Source organism: Filicampus tigris, chromosome 12, assembly GCF_054856515.1.
Source record: "Filicampus tigris isolate MCC_2025a chromosome 12, RoL_Ftig_1.0, whole genome shotgun sequence".
In the NCBI taxonomy this organism is placed as follows: domain Eukaryota; kingdom Metazoa; phylum Chordata; class Actinopteri; order Syngnathiformes; family Syngnathidae; genus Filicampus; species Filicampus tigris.
Window position 1 is genome coordinate 23,097,528 of NC_141228.1, and position 21,679 is coordinate 23,119,206.

Below are 21,679 nucleotides of genomic sequence, written 5' to 3' on the forward strand. Positions count from 1 at the left end.
ATCCTCATCTAGTTAAAAACCCTACCTCGAAACCCAAACCCTACTTTGTAATCCAAACTCTACTTTTAAACTCTTGATTGAAAACCTATTTTGAAACCCTAACCTTACTTTGAAACACCACTTTGAAACCCTAACCCTAATTTAAACCCTAGATTGAAACCCTGACCCTAATTTAAACCCTAGATTGAAACCCTGACCCTACTTTGAAACCCTACCTACTTTGAAACCCTAACCCTAATTTGAAATCCTAGGTTGAAATCCTAACGCTAATTGAAACCCTAGATTGAAACCCTAACCTTACTGTGAAACTCTACTTTGAAACCCTAACCCTACTTTGAAACCCTAGATTGAAACCCTAACCTTACTGTGAAACTCTACTTTGAAACCCTTCTTTGAAACCCTAACCCTACTTTGAAACCGTACTTTGAAAGCCTAATTTGAAACCCGAGATTGAAACTCTAACCCTATTTTGAAACCCTAATCCTACTTTTAAACTCTTGATTGAAACCCTTCTTTGAAACCCTAACCCTACTTTGAAACCCTACTTTGAAACCCTAACCCTAATTTGAAACCCTAGATTGAAACCCTAACCCTATTTTGAAACCCTAACCCTACTTTTAAACTTTTATTGAAACCCTTCTTTGAAACCTTAACCCTACTTTGAATGCCACTTTGAAACCCTACTTTGAAACACTAACCCTACTTGGAAAACCCTACTTTGAAACCCTAACCCTAATTGAAATCCTAGATTGAAACCCTAACCCTACTTTGAATGCCATTTTGAAACAACTAACCCTGATTGAAACCCTAGATTGAAACCCTAACCTTACTTTGAAACCCTACTTTGAAACCCTAACCCTATTTTGAAACCCTAACCCTGCTTTTAAACTCTTGATTGAAACCCTTCTTTGAAACCATAACCTTACTTTGAATTCCACTTTGAAACCCTACTTTGAAACACTAACCCTACTTTGAAAACCCTACTTTGAAACCGTACTTCGAAACACTAGCCCTAGTTTGAAACCCTACTTTGAAACCCTAACCCTACTTTGAAACCCTTCTTTGAAACCCTAACCCTAATTTGAAACCCTACTTTGGAACACTAACCCTACTTTGAAACCCTAACCCTAGTTTGAAACCCTAGTTTGAAATCCTACCCCTAGTTTGAAACCCTACTTTTAAACCCTAACCCTAGTTTGAAACCCTACATTGAAACCCTAACCCTAGTTCGAAACCCTACTTTGAAATCCTAACCCTAGTTTGAAACCCTACTTTGAAACCCTAACCGTACTTTGAAACCCTAACCCTAGTTTGAAACCCTTTTTTGAAACCCTAACCCTATTTTGAAACCCTAACCCTAGTTTGAAACCCTACTTTGAAACCCTAACCCTACTTTGAAACCCTAACCCTAGTTTGAAACCCTACTTTGAAACCCTAACCCTACTTTGAAACCCTAACCCTAATTTGAAACCCTACTTTGGAACACTAACCCTACTTTGAAACCCTAACCCTAGTTTGAAACCCTAGTTTGAAATCCTACCCCTAGTTTGAAACCCTACTTTGAAACCCTAACCCTACTTTGAAACCCTAACCCTAATTTGAAACCCTACTTTGGAACACTAACCCTACTTTGAAACCCTAACCCTAGTTTGAAACCCTAGTTTGAAATCCTACCCCTAGTTTGAAACCCTACTTTTAAACCCTAACCCTAGTTTGAAACCCTACATTGAAACCCTAACCCTAGTTCGAAACCCTACTTTGAAATCCTAACCCTAGTTTGACACCCTACTTTGAAACCCTAACCGTACTTTGAAACCCTAACCCTAGTTTGAAACCCTTTTTTGAAACCCTAACCCTATTTTGAAACCCTAACCCTAGTTTGAAACCCTACTTTGAAACCCTAACCCTACTTTGAAACCCTAACCCTAGTTTGAAACCCTACTTTGAAACCCTAACCCTACTTTGAAACCCTAACCCTAATATGAAACCCTACTTTGAAACTCTAACCCTACTTTAAAACCCTAACCCTACTTTGAAACCCTAACCCTACTTTATAACCCTAACCCTACTTTGAAACCCTAACCCTAGTTTGAAACCCTACTTTGAAACCCTAACCCTAGTTTGAAACCCTAACCCTACTTTGAAACCCTAACCCTAGTTTGAAACCCTACATTGAAACCCTAACCCTAGTTTGAAACCCTACTTTGAAACCCTAACCCTAGTTTGAAACCCTAACCCTAGTTTGAAACCCTACTTTGAAACCCTAACCCTACATTGAAACCCTAACCCTAGTTTGAAACCCTATTTTGAAACCCTAACCCTACTTTGAAACCCTAACCCTAGTTTGAAACCCTACTTTGAAACCCTAACCCTACTTTGAAACCCTAACCCTAGTTTGGAACCCTACTTTGAAACCCTAACCCTACTTTGAAACCCTAACTCTAGTTTGAAACCCTACTTTGAAACCCTAACCCTACTTTGAAACCCTAACCCTACTTTGAAACCCTAACCCTAGTTTGAAACCCTACTTTGAAACCCTAACCCTACTTTGAAACCCTAACCCTAGTTTTAAACCCTACTTTGAAACCCTACTTTGAAACCCTAACCCTAGTTTCAAACCCTACTTTGGAACACTAACCCTACTTTGAAACCCTAACCCTAGTTTTAAACCCTACATTGAAACCCTAATCCTAGTTTGAAACCCTACTTTGAAACCCTAACCCTAGTTTCAAACCCTACTTTGGAACACTAACCCTACTTTGAAACCCTAACCCTAGTTTGAAACCCTACTTTGAAACCCTAACCCTAGTTTGAAACCCTACTTTGAAACCCTAACCCTACTTTGAAACCCTAACCCTACTTTGAAACCCTAACTCTAGTTTGAAACCCTACTTTGAAACCCTAACCCTACTTTGAAACCCTAACCCTAGTTTGGAACCCTACTTTGAAACCCTAACCCTACTTTGAAACCCTAACTCTAGTTTGAAACCCTACTTTGAAACCCTAACCCTACTTTGAAACCCTATCCCTACTTTGAAACCCTAACCCTAGTTTGAAACCCTACTTTGAAACCCTAACCCTAGTTTCAAACCCTACTTTGGAACACTAACCCTACTTTGAAACCCTAACCCTAGTTTGAAACCCTACTTTGAAACCCTAACCCTAGTTTGAAAGCCTACATTGAAACCCTAACCCTAGTTTGAAACCCTACTTTGAAACCCTAACCCTAGTTTGAAACCCTACATTGAAACCCTAACCCTAGTTTGAAACCCTACTTTGAAACCCTAACCCTAGTTTGAAACCCTACATTGAAACCCTAACCCTACTTTGAAACCCTAACTCTAGTTTGAAACCCTACTTTGAAACCCTAACCCTACTTTGACACCCTAACCCTACTTTGAAACCCTAACCCTAGTTTCAAACCCTACTTTGGAACACTTACCCTACTTTGAAACCCTAACCCTAGTTTTAAACCCTACATTGAAACCTTAACCCTAGTTTGAAACCCTACTTTGAAACCCTAACCCTAGTTTGAAACCCAACATTGAAACCCTAACCCTAGTTTGAAACCCTACTTTGAAACCCTAACCCTAGTTTAAAACCCTACTTTGAAACCCTAACCCTAATTTGAAACCCTAACCCTACTTTGAAACCCTAACTCTAGTTTGAAACCCTACTTTGAAACCCTAACCCTACTTTGACACCCTAACCCTACTTTGAAACCCTAACCCTAGTTTCAAACCCTACTTTGGAACACTTACCCTACTTTGAAACCCTAACCCTAGTTTTAAACCCTACATTGAAACCTTAACCCTAGTTTGAAACCCTACTTTGAAACCCTAACCCTAGTTTGAAACCCTACATTGAAACCCTAACCCTAGTTTGAAACCCTAACCCTAGTTTCAAACCCTACTTTGGAACACTTACCCTACTTTGAAACCCTAACCCTAGTTTTAAACCCTACATTGAAACCTTAACCCTAGTTTGAAACCCTACTTTGAAACCCTAACCCTAGTTTGAAACCCTACTTTGAAACCCTAACCCTAGTTTGAAACCCTACTTTGAAACCCTAACCCTACTTTGAAACCCTAACCCTAGTTTTAAACCCTAGTTTGCAACCCTAACCTTACTTTGAAACCCTAACCCTAGTTTGAAACCCTACTTTGAAACCCTAACCCTACTTTGAAACCCTAACCCTAGTTTGAAATCCTACTTTGAAACCCTAATCCTACTTTGAAACCCTAACCCTACTTTGAAACCCTGACCCTAGTTTGAAACCCTAGTTTGCAACCCTAACCCTACTTTGAAACCCTAACCCTAGTTTGAAACCCTACTTTGAAACCCTAACCCTACTCTGAAACCCTAACCCTACTTTGAAACCCTAACTCTGGTTTGAAACCCTACTTTGAAACCCTAACCCTAGTTTGAAACCCTACATTGAAACCCTAACCCTAGTTTGAAACCCTACTTTGAAACCCTAACCCTAGTTTAAAACCCTACTTTGAAACCCTAACCCTAATTTGAAACCCTAACCCTACTTTGAAACCCTAACTCTAGTTTGAAACCCTACTTTGAAACCCTAACCCTACTTTGACACCCTAACCCTACTTTGAAACCCTAACCCTAGTTTCAAACCCTACTTTGGAACACTTACCCTACTTTGAAACCCTAACCCTAGTTTTAAACCCTACATTGAAACCTTAACCCTAGTTTGAAACCCTACTTTGAAACCCTAACCCTAGTTTGAAACCCTACATTGAAACCCTAACCCTAGTTTGAAACCCTACTTTGAAACCCTAACCCTAGTTTGAAACCCTACTTTGAAACCATAACCCTACATTGAAACCCTAACCCTAGTTTGAAACCCTACTTTGAAACCCTAACCCTAGTTTGAAACCCTACTTTGAAACCCTAACCCTACTTTGAAACCCTAACCCTAGTTTTAAACCCTAGTTTGCAACCCTAACCTTACTTTGAAACCCTAACCCTAGTTTGAAACCCTACTTTGAAACCCTAACCCTACTTTGAAACCCTAACCCTAGTTTGAAATCCTACTTTGAAACCCTAATCCTACTTTGAAACCCTAACCCTACTTTGAAACCCTGACCCTAGTTTGAAACCCTAGTTTGCAACCCTAACCCTACTTTGAAACCCTAACCCTAATTTGAAACCCTACTTTGAAACCCTAACCCTACTCTGAAACCCTAACCCTACTTTGAAACCCTAACTCTGGTTTGAAACCCTACTTTGAAACCCTAACCCTACTTTGAAACCCTAACCCTAGTTTTAAACCCTACTTTGAAACCCTACTTTGAAACCCTAACCCTAGTTTCAAGCCCTACTTTGGAACACTAACCCTACTTTGAAACCCTAACCCTAGTTTTAAACCCTACATTGAAACCCTAACCCTAGTTTGAAACCCTACTTTGAAACCCTAACCCTAGTTTGAAACCCTACATTGAAACCCTAACCCTAGTTTGAAACCCTACTTTGAAACCCTAACCCTACTTTGAAACCCTACTTTGAAACCCTAACCCTAGTTTGAAACCCTTTATTGAAACCCTAACCCTAGTTTGAAACCCTACTTTGAAACCCTACTTTGAAACCCTAACCCTACTTTGAAACCCTAACCCTACTTTGAAACCCTAACCCTAGTTTGAAATCCTACTTTGAAACCCTAACCCTACTTTGAAACCCTAACCCTACATTGAAACCCTAACCCTAGTTTGAAACCCTACATTGAAACCCTAACCCTAGTTTGAAACCCTACTTTGAAACCCTAACCCTAGTTTGAAACCCTACATTGAAACCCTAACCCTAGTTTGAAACCCTACTTTGAAACCCTACTTTGAAACCCTAACCCTACTTTGAAACCCTAACCCTACTTTGAAACCCTAACCCTAGTTTGAAATCCTACTTTGAAACCCTAACCCTACTTTGAAACCCTAACCCTACTTTGAAACCCTAACCCTAGTTTTAAACCCTACTTTGAAACACTAACCCTACTTTGAAACCCTACATTGAAACCCTAACCCTAGTTTGAAACCCTACATTGAAACCCTAACCCTAGTTTGAAACCCTACTTTGAAACCCTAACCCTAGTTTGAAACCCTACATTGAAACCCTAACCCTAGTTCGAGACCCTACTTTGAAACCCTAACCCTAGTTTGAAACCCTACTTTGAAACCCTAACCCTACTTTGAAACCCTAACCCTTTTTTGAAACCCTACTTTGAAACCCTAACCATAGTTTGAAACCCTACTTTGAAACCCTAACCCTAGTTTGAAACCCTACATTGAAACCCTAACCCTAGTTTGAAACCCTACTTTGAAATCCTAACCCTTTTTTGAAACCCTACTTTGAAACCCTAACCCTAGTTTGAAACCCTACATTGAAACCCTAACCCTAGTTTGAAACCCTACTTTGAAACCCTAACCCTACTTTGAAACCCTAACCCTACTTTGAAACCCTAACCCTAGTTTTAAACCCTACTTTGAAACACTAACCCTACTTTGAAACCCTACATTGAAACCCTAACCCTAGTTTGAAACCCTACATTGAAACCCTAACCCTAGTTTGAAACCCTACTTTGAAACCCTAACCCTAGTTTGAAACCCTACATTGAAACCCTAACCCTAGTTCGAGACCCTACTTTGAAACCCTAACCCTAGTTTGAAACCCTACTTTGAAACCCTAACCCTACTTTGAAACCCTAACCCTTTTTTGAAACCCTACTTTGAAACCCTAACCCTAGTTTGAAACCCTACTTTGAAACCCTAACCCTAGTTTGAAACCCTACATTGAAACCCTAACCCTAGTTTGAAACCCTACTTTGAAATCCTAACCCTTTTTTGAAACCCTACTTTGAAACCCTAACCCTAGTTTGAAACCCTAACCCTAGTTTGAAACCCTACTTTGAAACCCTAACCCTACTTTGAAACCCTACTTTGAAACCCTAACCCTACTTAGAAACCCTAACCCTACTTTCAAACCCTACTTTGAAACCCTAACCCTAATTTGAAACCCTACTTTGAAACCCTAACCCTAGTTTGATATCCTACTTTGAAACCCTAACCCTAATTAAAACCCTAGATTGAAACCCTAACCCTACTTTGAAACCCTAACCCTAGTTTGATATCCGACTTTGAAACCCGAACCCCAATTTGAAACCCTATTTTGAAACCTTAACCCTACTTTGAAACCCTAACCCTAGTTTGAAACCCTACTTTGAAACCCTAACCCTACTTTGAAACCCTAACCCTACTTTGAAACCCTAACCCTAGTTTGGAACCCTACTTTGAAACCCTAACCCTACTTTGAAACCCTAACCCTAATTGAAACCCTAGATTGAAACCCTAAACATACTTTGAAACCATACTTTGAAACCCTAAGCCTAATTGAAACCCTAGATTGAAACCCTAACCCTACTTTGAAAAACCTACTTTGAAACCCTAACCCTAATTGAAACCATAGATTGAAACCCTAACCCTAATTGAAACCCTAGATTGAAACCCTAACCGTACTTAGAATGCCACTTTGAAACCCTAACCCTAATTGAAACCCTAGATTGAAACCCTAACCCTACTTTGAAACCCTCGGTTCGGTGTCTGGCTCCCACACGTCATCTTCTTCATATCGCCTCATCTGGAGTTTGGAAAGCAGGCAGGCCCGTTTTTCGCCTGATCCAAATGCAAGTTGTGGCTTTTAAAGGAGGACAACAATTAGAATGGAGGCAGAAAAGTCAGATGATTTTAAGTCAAAGAACGAAAGATCAGTTTTGAACTACGCAACACACACAAAAGTGGCATGAGCACGTTGAAGACAACAGATGAATTTTATTGATGGAAATAAGTTGACTTGCTGTAGGTGAAAAAAACAGACTTGAGTAGTTTGAGCAAAAGAGGTTGAAGCATTAATACAAATAAAAAAGATGAAAAGTGTGTTTTTGTGTCAGTTTATTACCAGCTGCCAAGTTCATTATCAATGAAACTTCATGGTACTTACTTATTATTAGCATTCATATTATTAGTGATACTTTCTAACATTCAACTTGAATGCCGTCAAGTGTCACGAGAAACCCTTTGCACTCATTCGCTCATAAAACAAAGATGACACGACCATTATTAGTTGAATGATTTCCGGGCTGCGCGTGACATTTGCAGGATGAAAACGTCAAATGTCAAACAAACAACTGATCCCGTCTTTCACAATGAAAACTCTGCAAAGGAAGGAAAAAGAAAACAAAGAAGCCCCCACCCCCAAAAAAAAAAAAAGAACACTGCAAAAAATACACAAGCACGTAACGTAGTGTTATTTTGTACAAGTAAAGAGAAAATAAGTACATATCCAAAACGATTGCCCTTTGAACCGTTGACGAGTGCCACTCAGCAGGACAGAAAACAAACGGGCACCTCTGGGCTCACGGAATGAAGATGAGCCGCCGCATCAGAGGATGAAGAGGAGGAGGAGGATGACCAAGAGGATGGCCAGCAGCACACCGATGGCGCACCACTGACGGCGGTCTGCGCCGTCGTGAGAGAGAGAGAGAGCGGGTGAGATGCTTTTCACGTTCGTCGGCCAGGCCAAGTCATCCTGCGGCTAACAAGCGGCAGCACCTACCGCTGGTCATGTGGGACACCTTGGCCAGTTTCTTCATGACGTTGTCCAGTCTGGAGTGCGTGTTGTCCATCTCCTGGCCGAAGTCGTCCAGCATGCTGCCGGCCGCGACACAAACAAAAAGACACAAAGACGTCAGCGCCGCTTCTCCCCGCCCGCCGTCACGAGGCGCCAGCGGCGATCGTACACGGCCTGCTCGTCCAACTCCAGGCCGATGCGCTCCGACATGTTCTTCAGGACGCCGATGGTTCCCGACACCAGCTGCAGCTGCTCGTCCTGCTGCTCCGCCATCAGCTGACGGGAGGACGCACGCAAGCACGATGAGCCCGGCGCAGACAGCCGGTGCGCCCCCTCGCCCGCCCGCCCGCCCAACCTGTTGCTGAAGCTGCTGCTCCTCGATGAAGTCCGAGTTGGCGTCGCGCAGCCGACGCTCCGGCGGTCGGTGCTTATCCGGCGCGGCGCCGTCGCCCAGCGCCGCCTGCGCACACGTCGCATTCGTCAGCGCGCGACCTCGCGCGTGCACATTTTCGGACACGAGCCGACGGAGGACCTGCTTGTGTGTTCTGTCCACGAAGGCCACGGCCGGACCGCTCGACATGTGCTCCTTCATTTGCTACAAGCAGAGAAAATGTGCGCGCTCAGTAACTCGTCGCAAGTCTGGCGTGACGGCACGACGGCGTGCCGCGAGGCGTGTACCTTGACGCTGCTTCTGGTGCTGCTGATGAAGGCTTTTCGCTTGGCCAGCTCGGCGGCGTCCAGGTTGAACTTTTTGGGGTTGGACTCCACGATGCGTTGGCTGACTGTTAAGAAAGCAGGCGCTCGCTCGCTAGCTCGCTCGCTCGCGTGGTTTTGCAGAAAATTGCTGCCCAGGGTTTTTTTTTTCCTCTTTCCGGGGGGAATCCCGGAAAAAAAAGAAAAGAGAAACTGTGGGTGCTGAACTACACCGGGTCTTCTACTGCCCTACACGACAACGTGAGTTCGCCTAATCTTTTTTGCAGATTTGCAGAAGACATGCAGGACAAACACAGTGCATCAATATCAACATTTGGAGTTGGTTGATTTTTGTGAAAAAAATGAAGTAAAGAAAGAAAGAAAGAAAGAAAATCTTTATGTGGACAGACATTTGCAACCGTCTGCTTTGAATTTGGAACACAACAATCGACATGTTTGCCATTTCTCTGATGATGTTACGGACCAAATCAGTAACGTTTTTGAGAACAGAGATGGAGATTTTTTTGTTTGTATCTGATTCATGAAAAAAAAAGTCAATAAATGAATGGGCGATCGCAATGATGCCTGGTTAGCCCCACTGGAAAGGATATTGATGGTCTCGTCGAGGTCTTCCAGGTCCCACTCGATGGAGCGCAGACTGTTCCTCAGCTCGTTGGTGGTCCAGTCCATCTCCTCCTTGGAGGCTGCGCCCCCTTCCAGCAGCAACTCGCTCCATCTGTGATGGAGGCTCTGAGCGCCGCTCACGGCCTTCTGCACCTCGCTGCGGACGCACAAGCAAAGTTGGGGGCGGCCAGCTGTCACACATCATTCTTAGCCAACCAAAACATGGGCACACAAACATGGGCGAGCTTGAATCCAATCCAACAGAAAGTTGCCGGCTACGATACACGGGAACAACGCTGATTTTTATTGTATTTATTCATTTCTAATATTTAGTCATCACTTCTCTTGTTCAAGCTCAGTCAAGTTGCGCGCTGTTTAACTGTGTGGGGCGCCTTTTCTTTTGACTGCATACCATGTTCGTTTTCCTGAGCTCGTTAAATAATAATAAAAAAACTGACGAATTGTTTATTTGAACCATTATCAAGCGACTTTTTTCAATGAATTATTACTGTCAAATTGATTGCTTGATGGAACTAGTCGATGATTAGGAATGTAGGAACAATTATTGCCTGAACTAATCCATTATCAGGAGAACTCGTTGATTATTAGGACTATAATATCAATTATGTATTGAAGGTCATCTGTTAAAAATGCAGTATTTGCTTGAACGAGTCTCTGAGTCTGCGATAATGCGCGGACTTGGTTGGTCAGTGCCCAGACAAGAGAGATGTGCAAGCGCTAGCAAGCTAACAGCTTCTCAGGAGCTTTTCTGACCCTTTGACGACGAAGAAGGGGTCTTCCATAGACATGTTGCCGCCTCCGCTTCACTCCATCACTTGCGTCACTCCCTTCAACAACCTCGCCGTCCCGAAAAAGGCTCTTCTTTCTTTTTTTTTTTTAACCCTGTTTGTTTACATGAAGCATCGGCGGCGGCGGCGCCTTCCGCAGCGGAAATAGCACAATGACGTCATCGAGGGGGGAAATTACGAGAAAACAAGTCTACTGCCATCTAGTGGCTAGAAGTGAAGTTACAATATACAAAAAGCAGCGGCGTGCAGTAAATCCTACATTGCTGCAGTCGAGAATATATGACAGAAATGTAACAGGCTGTTTTAGAAGCCTCTTGTTAGCCTAACGCATTATTGCCAAAGCTGACTGTGTCAGCAGTCTTTGAATACACTTGTCTCGTGCCGAACGCAAGTGATGTCAATGGCGTCGAGCCACAATATTCAAATTCAAGCATCTGTTACATGGCACGAGTGATCAAAGAGTGATCCACCCACCTCCGCTTTCACGCTCACTCACCCAGCCCACATTTATTTTAGAGGTATTCCACACCATGTTTTAAGAGCACCCTCGCCTTACCTGAGTCTGAAGCAGTGTCCAAACTGGTAGGCTGCAACTTCTGAAGGACCCTTGGCGGGCTGGGTCCTTCCCAGGCTCCTCCGTCCTCATGTAGCCTTTGTGCACCGCAGAAACCGTGGGGCAAATCGGACAGGACAGCAACTCTCACTTGTACTTCATTTTCCTATCCTGCTGTCGCCGCACGGTGGCAGCAATGTGCTCAGCTGGTTCAAGAGACGTTGAAATGTAGAAGAAGTGGGGTGGACCGTCTCCATGGAAACGACTGCCGAGGCGCACTGGAAGTTATGTCATGTGGCCTCCAGCCTTTGGAGGACGCTGCCTACGAATTTGGACACAGCCTGAGACTCTGTATTCCGGAACTTGTAAATCTCAAGTTAAATGGCATTTCAGAATGCAATTTGATTGATTAGTTTACCTTAAGCTAAACCTGATAGTAGGGATGTCACAATATCCAAATGTCATGATACGATACCACATGAACCTCACAATACGATAATTATCACAATATTATGGGGAGGTTGGCAATATATAAACAGTTCACGATACTGTACAATAGCTCATGATATAGTTAAAAAAATAAAGAGCTCATATAAAAATAAAAAACATCACAATATTCTGTTTTTGTAGATGACAGCATTCACAAAGAAATAGGCTTGGCCAGTGATGAGCTCCTACCGACGATTAGCGTGAGTCTTAACCCTTGTATTTTGTTGGGTTCAAGTTGACTTCAGAATTGACTTGAAAAACGGGTCGATTTCGACCCCAACACAGTACAAGGTTAAACATAGGCGGCAGCAAATTAAACTGCACTAATAAACTAACCACCAGAGGGCGCTGGAACTGCACAAATGGGAAACAACTTGGGCTGCCATTAATGTTGCGACATGACAATGGTATATTGTGGCAATTTTAATATCACAATATTGCAGATATTGTCAACTGAGCAGCATGACTGACTTTTTGGATGGCTTTTTATTGAGTTTAGGTGATTTGATGACAAACGAGCAACGTTGTGGGTGTGAAATGTAGTCTGTGTATGAAAAGGGTTTGCCCTTATGACAAGTTAAACCAAAAGCAACGAGTTGAGATCTGGACATCAAAAACGAGTGTCCGCTACACAAGTGGACAGGGAAAGCCGAACTCAAAAAGAGCAACAAGCTGAGACCCGCGGTCTACTTGTGTCCTTTGCTGGTCTTGAAGGACACCTGGAGGACTTTGTCCCCCAGCCTGTAGCCGTTGAGGTTGTGGATGGCCATGGCCGCCTCCTCGTAGTTGTTCATGGTGACGAAACCGAAGCCTTTGCACTTGTTGCTGTTGAAGTCGCGGATGACCTTGACGTTGCTGACCGCGCCGAAAGGTCCGAAGAGCTGCCACAGCATTGCCTCGTCCGCCTCCTGGCCCAGGTTGTAGATGAAGATGCACCAACCTGACGGGCCTCCCGAAGCCCCACCCCCTCCACCCATGTGCTCCACGCTCATTGGAGAGAACCTGGAGAAGGAAACAGCTGTTACGTTGCAGCCCAGTTTCTCACGCCTCCAAAATCACCATTTTGCAGAAAATCCGTGTTCGGTGTACTACACGCCGAGGTTTAGCAGGTCCCGACGCTCAGATTGAGATATTTTTGTAAGGGTACCAACATTTTTGTTCATTAGTTGACTTGCAATTCAACAGCAACGTCTCATTTTCATAGATGAATTTTCAGCCCTTTTCGATTTGACTTTTGTCAGCGTTGAGCCATTTCAGTGACCACTGTGTGCTGCTTTTCTTTCCTGAGCACCGTGTTGTGGACGCATGGCGCATTTACCTGAACCTCTGCGCCTGGTGGTGCACGGGTCCAGCGAAGCGTCGCGATTGGCCGTGGTACATTTGTGACATCAGCTGAGAGTTCCTGGCCTGGTTGGGATTGGCGGCAAACTTGACCGTGATGGGCTCGGAGCTGCCCGGAGGCGTGTGCCCGTTGAGCTGCTTGATGGCATCCTCGGCCTCGGCCCTCTTGTCAAATCGGATGAAGGCCACGCCCCTCGACAAACCTACATGGCCGAGCGCATGCGTGAGGCGGATGCCCTGGGACGGCGTGCGTGCGTGCGTGCGTACCTGATGCCTGGTCCACCAGCACACGGGAATTGATGATGTGTCCGTAACGAGCAAACATGTCTTCCAGGTCCTGCTGGCTGATGGTGCGCGGCAGGCCGCTAATGTACAGATTGGCATCTTTTATGGTGTCCGAGCTGGGACGTGCGTACGACACCTGCGGCAAAACGGCAAACGCTTGAACAGGTGGCACAAAGTCAGCTTGCCAAAAGAAAACGTTGACACGTTTAAGAGCAAAAATACATTGACAGCATTTGGGGCAATGTGACATTACATCAAAACAAAAGCTTCAAACAGCAAACGTTGTTCAAATAAATAGATAAATAAAAGACATTAAAACTTGATCAAATCAAAGTATCGGCTAATGAAAATAAAAATCAGGCACAGTAGAAGTTGACAAGTTGTTGTGTAAAAGAAACAAACGAAAAAAACAACAACAATGTTGAGTACCTTGTGGATGCTTGAGAAAGAGCGCCCCCTACAGAGCAGCAAGTGAAAGTGGAACTTTACCTTGATGGTTTTAGACTGAAGCCTCAGGCCGTTGAGGGAACTGATTGCCCTCTCGGCATCACTAGCGTTAACAAAGTTAACAAAGCCGTAACCTAAACTGTTGCCTAGAAACACAAAGCAAAACAACAAAACAAAAACAACAACAAAATGACAGAGGTCAACAAAAGTGCACAGTGTATAAATGCTTGCTAAGGCCATATGACCTTTCACCAGCTGTGATATTACAAAAAGGTTCAAATCAAATACATTCAGGTCGTGTTGCCGATCACGATTACTCTTTGACAGCAGGGCCAGTTCAAGCAACGAACACGTTTGAAAAAAGCTCACAGGTCAACTGGCCCCTTTAACGAAACTTGGCCAACAGCATCAAATTCAACATTCAAACAAACACATTGCAACACCGGTTCCCAAAAAACAACAACAGCGGTCGGCAGGAAAAACAAACAAAATGGCCGCCCAAACAACATTTGAAAGGGAACCGGGCATGGAAAAAATAAATAAATAAATAAAAAAATTTGAAAACCGAAGAGTGGCATAGTTGGAAAATCCCAAATCAAAAACAACATTTGAAAATCAGGTCTTATGGGAAACATTTCATCACTGGAAAGGCGGCGTGCTAGTTGTGGCGCTTGACTCATCACTCCCGCCCATTTGCGAGGGGTCCTCGTTTCACGACGCTCTGACCGGCGCAGAGAATACGCGAGGAGCGCTAACGAGTGTAGACGCAGGCTAGGTAAGCACTTACAACGGAAAACGAGCGGTTTTTGTTTTTTTTACTAGGAGCACATTGGCCCTTAAGATGAAATTTTTGGGGCGTACATCATTAGTCAACATGCAAGGTTGAAGGCACTCATTTTCACAAATACCGATAAATGGGCTGAAGTATGGAGTAGAAGTTTTGTCAGCAAAAAATAAATAAATAAAGACTAGTTGATTAAATAAAGTCAAGTCAAAAATGTTCTTTACAATATCATGGTCTATACCTAGGCCCCACTTGTTTAAACAAGGCATTCTGATTAATATTGCGTTTGCGAAATAAGCGAAATATGAATTAAGCAGCAAAATCCAGCCGTTTTGATCCATCTCAGGGGGCGGCAATTTTGCCATTTGCTGTCGATTGAAAATGACATCACAGTTCACAGCGTAACTGTGATGTCATTTTCAGTTGACAACAAGTGGCAAACTGTCCTTGCTCGCGCTGAAATTTCAGGATCAAAATGGATTGAGAGTGGCAGTGAGAATCAGTCTGGAGCCCAGCTAGTTGATCTAATTGGAACACCACACTGGGGAAATGAAGCACACGTTTGCAAGCAATGATGAGCGCGGCTGAAAGAAGACAAAAGATTGGCCCGGCGGGCCGCGAGGTAGCTAGCGCCCCCTTTTCTCAGGAAGAAGCACTTTCAGTGATTTGCTGCTGTTACTGTAAATGCAGCAAGCATCACTTAAGATTTATTGTTGTGCCACCAGATTCAAACCGCACACAGTCGAAAGGTGAGTTTCACAAAGTTTCAAGTTTTCATGTTTCCGTTGAGTTGCAGATTTGTGTTCACTGGTTTAGATGACTTGGATCTTATTGACAACATTACACTGTTATTTGTTACTTGACGATTTATTTGAAGTTCACCTGATTAGCTAACAAACCAAGCATCGCATAAGTCGTTTGAAAATCTAACTGACTGTATTCAACGGGAACAAGATCTTTAAAAAGAGAGTGGAAAAAAATACAAAATAAATCAAGATGTGCTTGCAATAGCATGATATTGATACATAGCGTGATATTGCTACTTTTGCTCCAGGTTATCGTAAATTTGATGACAAGGCACGGTGGCGGCCATGCATCCTGCTTTTCATTTTACTGTGTTTTTCTCTCCCCCCCCCCCCAAACATGCCTTTCCTGTCATTTCGACTTCACGCACGCATTAGCGTAGCCTAGTGATGGACTGCGTCGTCAAACGAGGACCCCCGTGTGCACATCATGGTCATCATCATCGTCTTCGTCATCATCCGCCGCTAACACGAAGACAACAGCCTACTCATTTGAGCGGCTGCAACGCGATCCATGGCGAGCAAGCAAATGGCAACGTACCCGCAACTTTGTCCCGGATCAGCTTGGCAGACTCCACCTCGCCGACGTTGCTGAACAGGTTGCGCAGTTCATCCTGGTTCATGCTTTGCGGCAGGTAGTTGACGATCAGGTTGGTTCTGGCGTTGTCGTCCTCCATGGCGTGCTCGCCGTAACCGTTATCGTACATCTCCTGCGGGCGCATCACATCGTAAGCATATCAACATCAGCTCGGCGGCGCCTCCTACTGCGCAAAGTCACCTTTGCTACGCCGGCTCCTTGAGCGTCTCTGACGTCCTTCTGGGACGCCTGCACCTCGCACACCTGAAACACAGCCGTTGGGTTAAACGGTCACCTGCCGACACAAAATGCATCCCGTTCAACTTTGCGAATCTCTGCCACAGACCGCCAATGATGCATGTTCGGAGGCTTCTCTCACCTTCAAGTACCTCACGTGTCCTCGTCTCAGCGCCATGTGATTGACCGACTGACTGACGGATGGATGTCTGTCAGTCCGTCCGTCCGTCCCTGGAACACAGTCGCATGGCTGAGCAATATCACACTCCCTTGACCGCAACAACATCCCACGACAAATACACAATTGCACGTACGCAAGTTGTTGTCTTTTCAACTTTACATTTGAGAAAAGACAAAGATGAAGGAGGCCACAAAGTGGACTTAAGTCAGACGGTGGAGAAGGTAACGCATATTGTAACATATAAGGGTGCCACAAGTATTAGAAGCACACCAGGTTTTGTATTTGTTTTGGTTTTTATAATAGGAGGAGCAGAAGTAGACGGAGCTCGAGTTGTGTCAATCGCAAACAACTGGTTCAAGCGGAGGTTTCCTTTGCTTGAACGTTGTGGATGCAATCACTGATCATTCCTGAGCGGTGCAGACGGATAATTATATGAAGAGAATTGCAAGAGAACGCAAAAAAAGACAAGCCTTTTGTCTTATCTCGTATCTCAAATGGAACAGTAGTACAAGGCAACCTTGCGGTTATTTCAAGTCAATGTCGTGGGAGTGGCCTTGCGTTTAGTATGATTACGTTTGATTGCTGCCGTTTACAATATCCGATGGGTTAAAGCTCGAACACGAGTCTGCTGAGTCTTTTTTTTTTTTTTGCAATATCGTGCTAATAGTGACCGATAAACGCTAGAGTAGTTTGTATGATCGCGATAGGAGCTGTCCAAAGTGTTTCAACTCCGGGTAGATAATACATGATTCTGAACGCCACCTCGTCCAATTTGAGGTTCCATGAAGTTAGCTTGAATGCTACAGTTCCAACGAGAACACACTGACACTCGCAAACCGATCGGAAACCCAACTTGACGCATTTTGCAAACGTTGACCTCCGGAGACTATAAGATTTGTTCCGATTCGTGTGATGACGGCCACGAGCTAGCAGCTAACGTTAGCCTCGGCGCAACAAAGAAAATGATGGCGGGAAGAAGCAGCGACAAATTCTTACCTGGAACGACGAATGGATGACAACGCAATAAACGTCTGCCGCGTCGAAAGATTCACAACAAGACTCAGAGGCAATTCTACTTCTGACCGAGTGCAAGCAAAAGCTAACAAGCGCCTTCGAAATCACACCAAAGAAAAAAGGCACGCCGGAAAAATTAGTGCGCAACGCCGCAGATTTTTTTTCTCTTTCCAATCCCCTCCTCCTTCTTCTTCTTCTACTTCTTCGTCGTCGCCGTTGTGTAACCTTCATTGGCGGCTTGCAAATTCAATTATTGCATTACCGCCACCCAGTGATACTCCATGATAACTGCTTAGGCTAAATTATTGTAACTTAACATACGTCTACACTAACATTTCCGTTTTTTTTACATTTTTCTTTAAACCCAGTTGCACTCAGAATTTCTTTTTCGGCTTTAGACGGCAGGGTGTGTGTGGGCAAAAATGTTCCTTGCACAAACCGCTTTTATCAATATTTTACTTGGACTTTGAAATATACTTACAATTGACCAGTGGCTGCCAAATTAGGTGCAAGTGTGATTTTTTTTTAAATTGATACTTTCAAAAAACTCGGTCTCTTGGTCCTTTCTCCGGTGGCGGAAGTGACGCCACAACCCCGAGAAGAGGCGCAAGATGTCGGCCCCATTGGAGGTGGTGGTGAGCAGCGACGCGAGCTCTCAACTTTGGAACGTGTCCGTGTTCGACGTGCACAGCGGCTCCAGTCTGCTCTCCTATCGCGGCGGCAACAGCTCGGCCCGGACGTTGTGCCTCCTCAACGGACAGTACCTGCTGTCCGCGCAGCTGGCCAAGAACTTCATCAACGTCTGGGAGATCCACAGGAAGGTACCGGGCGAGCCACGCGCAGCATCCATCGCGTCAGCTTCCATTTGCTTCATTTGCTTTGTTTGAGTGTCCTCCCTGTTTCTCGACGTTCGCTCACGTGCACACAAATGCGAAGAATCACTTCATACATTTTGTCTAAATGTGAGTCCCGGACAAATGAGCAGATGAAATGTTCAACAATTCAGCATCTTCAAAAGAATCAGCAGGCTGCATGGCTTAACTGCTCTGTCCAAAAGTGGAAACCCACAACACGTGTTCTTGTTGTTGGTTTTCCACTTCTCGTGTGGCGTTCTCCGGGTGAGGCAGGCGACGTCGGGAAACATGTTTGCAGCTAAGGAAACGCATATCTCGGATAGACGTTTTCAACATGGGGATGAATGACCGAACCCGAACCGTTCATGTCTTTTTGAAATTGAGTTTGCACATGTTGCCCGTCTTGCAAAAGGACCATTCCAAATAAGGACATACTAAACGTGTATGGGTATACTATTTTCATATGTATTCTAAATGTATTTTTTTATTCTGCTCTGTTGTTTAAACAATGAATGGTCATCCTCCTTCCTGTGTTGTGTGGCCTGCAGGAGCAGCTTCAGCAGAAAATTGTTTGTCCAGGCGTGGTCACGTGCATCAGCGCCTCCGCAGATGGCGTTTTCTTGGTGGCCGGCGTGGCCGAAGCGATTTATTTGTGGGAGGTGAGTCGCCGCCGTCGTCGTCATCCGCGCACAATGTTGACGAGCTTGCCGCTGCTCTCTGATTGGCCAGGTGTCCACAGGCAAGCTGCTGTCCGTGGTCACTCGTCACTACCAGGACGTCACCTGCGTCAAGTTCACGGATGATGGCAGCCATTTTGTTTCTGGGGGTAAAGACAGTGTGGTTCTGGTGTGGAGTCTCAGCAGGTAACCGCGCTGTCTCTCGTCAATTTGGACTTTGCCGTAACTCCTGACAAGTCCAAGCCAGTCTCTCGCTACCTTTCACCCAAATCCCGTGCGTGTGGTGCAGTGTGATCCAGGTGGAAATAAGCCACGCCCCCGAGCCTCGTCACATCCTGTCTCATCACTCTCTGCCAATCACAGACCTCCACTGTGGCATGATGGGAGCTCAGGCCCGAGTTGCCACTGCGTCCTTGGACCAAACCGTCAAGGTCAGACTGAGGTCATCGTTTCAAGTTAATCTCTTGCGCAACCTTCTAATTTAGCGTGTGTGCGTGTAGCTGTGGGAGGTGTCTTCAGGCGAGCTCCTCCTCTCAGTGCTCTTTGATGTAGAAATCATGTCCATCACCCTTGACCCCTGCGAACACTTCCTGTTCTGTGGCGGCAGCGACGGGAACATCTTCCAGGTTTCTCTGTGCACTCAGGTCAGTCAAGTTCAGTATTTGATTGAGTGTACGCAAATCGTGGCAGAGGGCGTTGCGAGTGGGCAGGGTTGTATTTGGGCAAAGGCCTCTGAGCCACGAGTAATCCGATTAAAAAGGTGAGCCGACTGAGCAGTTTAATTTAATCTCAGAAATGAATGGAGCAAAACAGGCTTACTCAAATGCATCAAAACAAACTAGTTTGGCTGTTGTCAAAAAACAGCCCGACTTTCAATCTTGAGGAGGCATAATGCTGCACGCCGACCACGGGGGGTGAGAAACTCGGCAGAGGGTTCACGACTTGTCTCCGACACCTGAAGTGTTGGCAAGCGTTTACGAGATTTGTAGTCAGTGTTTTCAGCACTGCGCTGGTTAAGAATTTTATGAAAATGTCAGAGCACTAGTTTGGATTTGTGGAAAATTGCCCAAATTTGGTGGACCCTTTTGTGTCACAAGTGACGTATGTGTTTGCCTGTGACAGGGCGCGTCGGCTGATAAATCGTTCCAGTGCGATGCCGAGGGGAAGCGGACGTTCAAAGGACACAGGTGAGCAAATGTAATCTGAACCCCTTGTGGGACGGAATTCATTTCTAGAGGTGCTTCTTCCACCCCAACTTCTCATAACCCCCACAGGAAGATGGTCACCTGCCTGTCCGTGTCCATGGACGGGACGCTGCTGGTGTCGGGATCGCACGATGAGACAGTGCGACTGTGGGACGTCCAAAGCAAACAATGCGTCCGTTGCTTCGCCCACAAAGGTGTCCTCCCTCCCTCCCTTTCAAGTAAAAGCACTTCCGTCCAAAAGGCAAACGTCGGCTTCCATTTCCCAGGACGCCCAACAATCAGTCACGGACTCGTTTGAGTTTTGAGTTTGATAGCGGGCGAGCGCCCGCCGTCGGACGGCAATCGGCAGCGTGACGGAAGATGCCGTTCGAGGTCCCGCAGGCGGACGGGCACCGGCGGAGAAAGCCAGGCGCTAAATGTCTCAAAACAGTGCAGAGAAAGGTCGGGAGCAGATCTCATAGCTGATCGGCGGCTAACAGCTAGTAAGCTACAGGAAGTGCCTCACTAAAAATTATCCTTCACAAAAAGAACGCACATGTTAACTTTTCAGTGGATATTAGGGCTGCTCCGATCAAATATCCATAGTCAATTATTCCATCGATTTAAAGTAGTAAAGTTAAACGACGTTTGCTGTTGCTTAGGCTGGTAGGACAATTTGAAGTTCGAGGGTACCAAATGATTAATCGATGATTAAAATAGCGGTTGATTAATTTGATGACGGATTCATTGTTGCAATTGTAGTGTGAGTCAGTGCTCACGTAAAGGAAGACTTTGCCTTGACTCTGTTGCCGTTTGCTTCGTCTTCAGGTCCGGTGACTAACGCCAGCATCACGGTGGCCCCCGCCAACATGTTCCTCCCCGACTCGCGACCCTCCGTCCCGCTGCCGCGTTTCAGCCGCCACCAACTGGAGAGCGACGGCGGCCAGTCGGGCGAAGTGTGCGTCCGCCTTGGACTCCACGCTCAGGTGCGTCAAAGCTTGAAAAGAGGCTTGCCACGCATTCCTCTTTTACCTCTCTTTTCTTTTGCTCCTCCCAGGAGGAGGAGCCAGCCTACCTGCAGAAAGCCGACAGGCTCAATTCCTTGATGAACGGCGTGACCGACAAGGTGAGCGAACGTCGTCGACGTCCGACAACAGGAAGTGCAAGGCGCTTTTCAGGAGCTGTCCGTCCTTTGTCGCTCTTTTTTGCCCCCCCAAGTTGCTTTTGGGAGACGGCGAGAACGGCAAAGCGCGTGTGGCCGAGTTGGAGGAGGAAGTTCAAACGCTGAAGAAAGTCAACAAAGATTTGTACGACTTCTCCAGTCAGCTGCTGACAAAAGCCACGTGAAGGCTTTGGGGACGACCACTTCCCGTCTACTTGCATCAAGTCTTGAGTCAAACCAATAAAAATGTTCCCCAACTTTTATGAACGACTTCTTCCGGGCCAGGGCTCGGCCACCGTTTCCGAAAGTGATTGATGGTGGGGGCTACCGT

At 45.2% G+C, this 21,679-nt stretch overlaps 3 protein-coding genes across 3 annotated transcripts; 1 reads left to right on the forward strand and 2 right to left on the reverse strand.

The window, feature by feature from the left end:
- Positions 1-7,815: 7,815 nt before the first annotated feature.
- On the reverse strand, positions 7,816-10,923 carry stx6 (syntaxin 6). The gene is made up of 8 exons (XM_086048449.1): positions 10,726-10,923; positions 9,939-10,108; positions 9,313-9,407; positions 9,167-9,229; positions 8,990-9,094; positions 8,804-8,910; positions 8,620-8,714; positions 7,816-8,522 (listed from the first exon to the last, which is right to left on the reverse strand). Exons 1-8 carry the CDS (start codon positions 10,758-10,760, stop codon positions 8,446-8,448), a joined length of 747 nt encoding a protein of 248 aa, XP_085904575.1. The 5' UTR covers positions 10,761-10,923; the 3' UTR covers positions 7,816-8,445.
- A 1,346-nt stretch (positions 10,924-12,269) lies between these two features.
- LOC147139219 (ELAV-like protein 1) lies at positions 12,270-17,672 on the reverse strand. Its single transcript, XM_086048165.1, has 8 exons — positions 17,454-17,672; positions 16,419-16,507; positions 16,241-16,303; positions 16,004-16,172; positions 13,918-14,021; positions 13,411-13,564; positions 13,121-13,346; positions 12,270-12,804 (listed from the first exon to the last, which is right to left on the reverse strand). Exons 2-8 carry the CDS (start codon positions 16,452-16,454, stop codon positions 12,489-12,491), a joined length of 1,068 nt encoding a protein of 355 aa, XP_085904291.1. The 5' UTR covers positions 16,455-16,507; positions 17,454-17,672; the 3' UTR covers positions 12,270-12,488.
- On the forward strand, positions 17,440-21,609 carry wdr18 (WD repeat domain 18). Its single transcript, XM_086048164.1, has 10 exons — positions 17,440-18,292; positions 18,874-18,984; positions 19,055-19,188; positions 19,292-19,433; positions 19,503-19,646; positions 20,125-20,189; positions 20,277-20,401; positions 21,015-21,172; positions 21,244-21,312; positions 21,405-21,609. Exons 1-10 carry the CDS (start codon positions 18,083-18,085, stop codon positions 21,531-21,533), a joined length of 1,287 nt encoding a protein of 428 aa, XP_085904290.1. The 5' UTR covers positions 17,440-18,082; the 3' UTR covers positions 21,534-21,609.
- Positions 21,610-21,679: the final 70 nt, after the last annotated feature.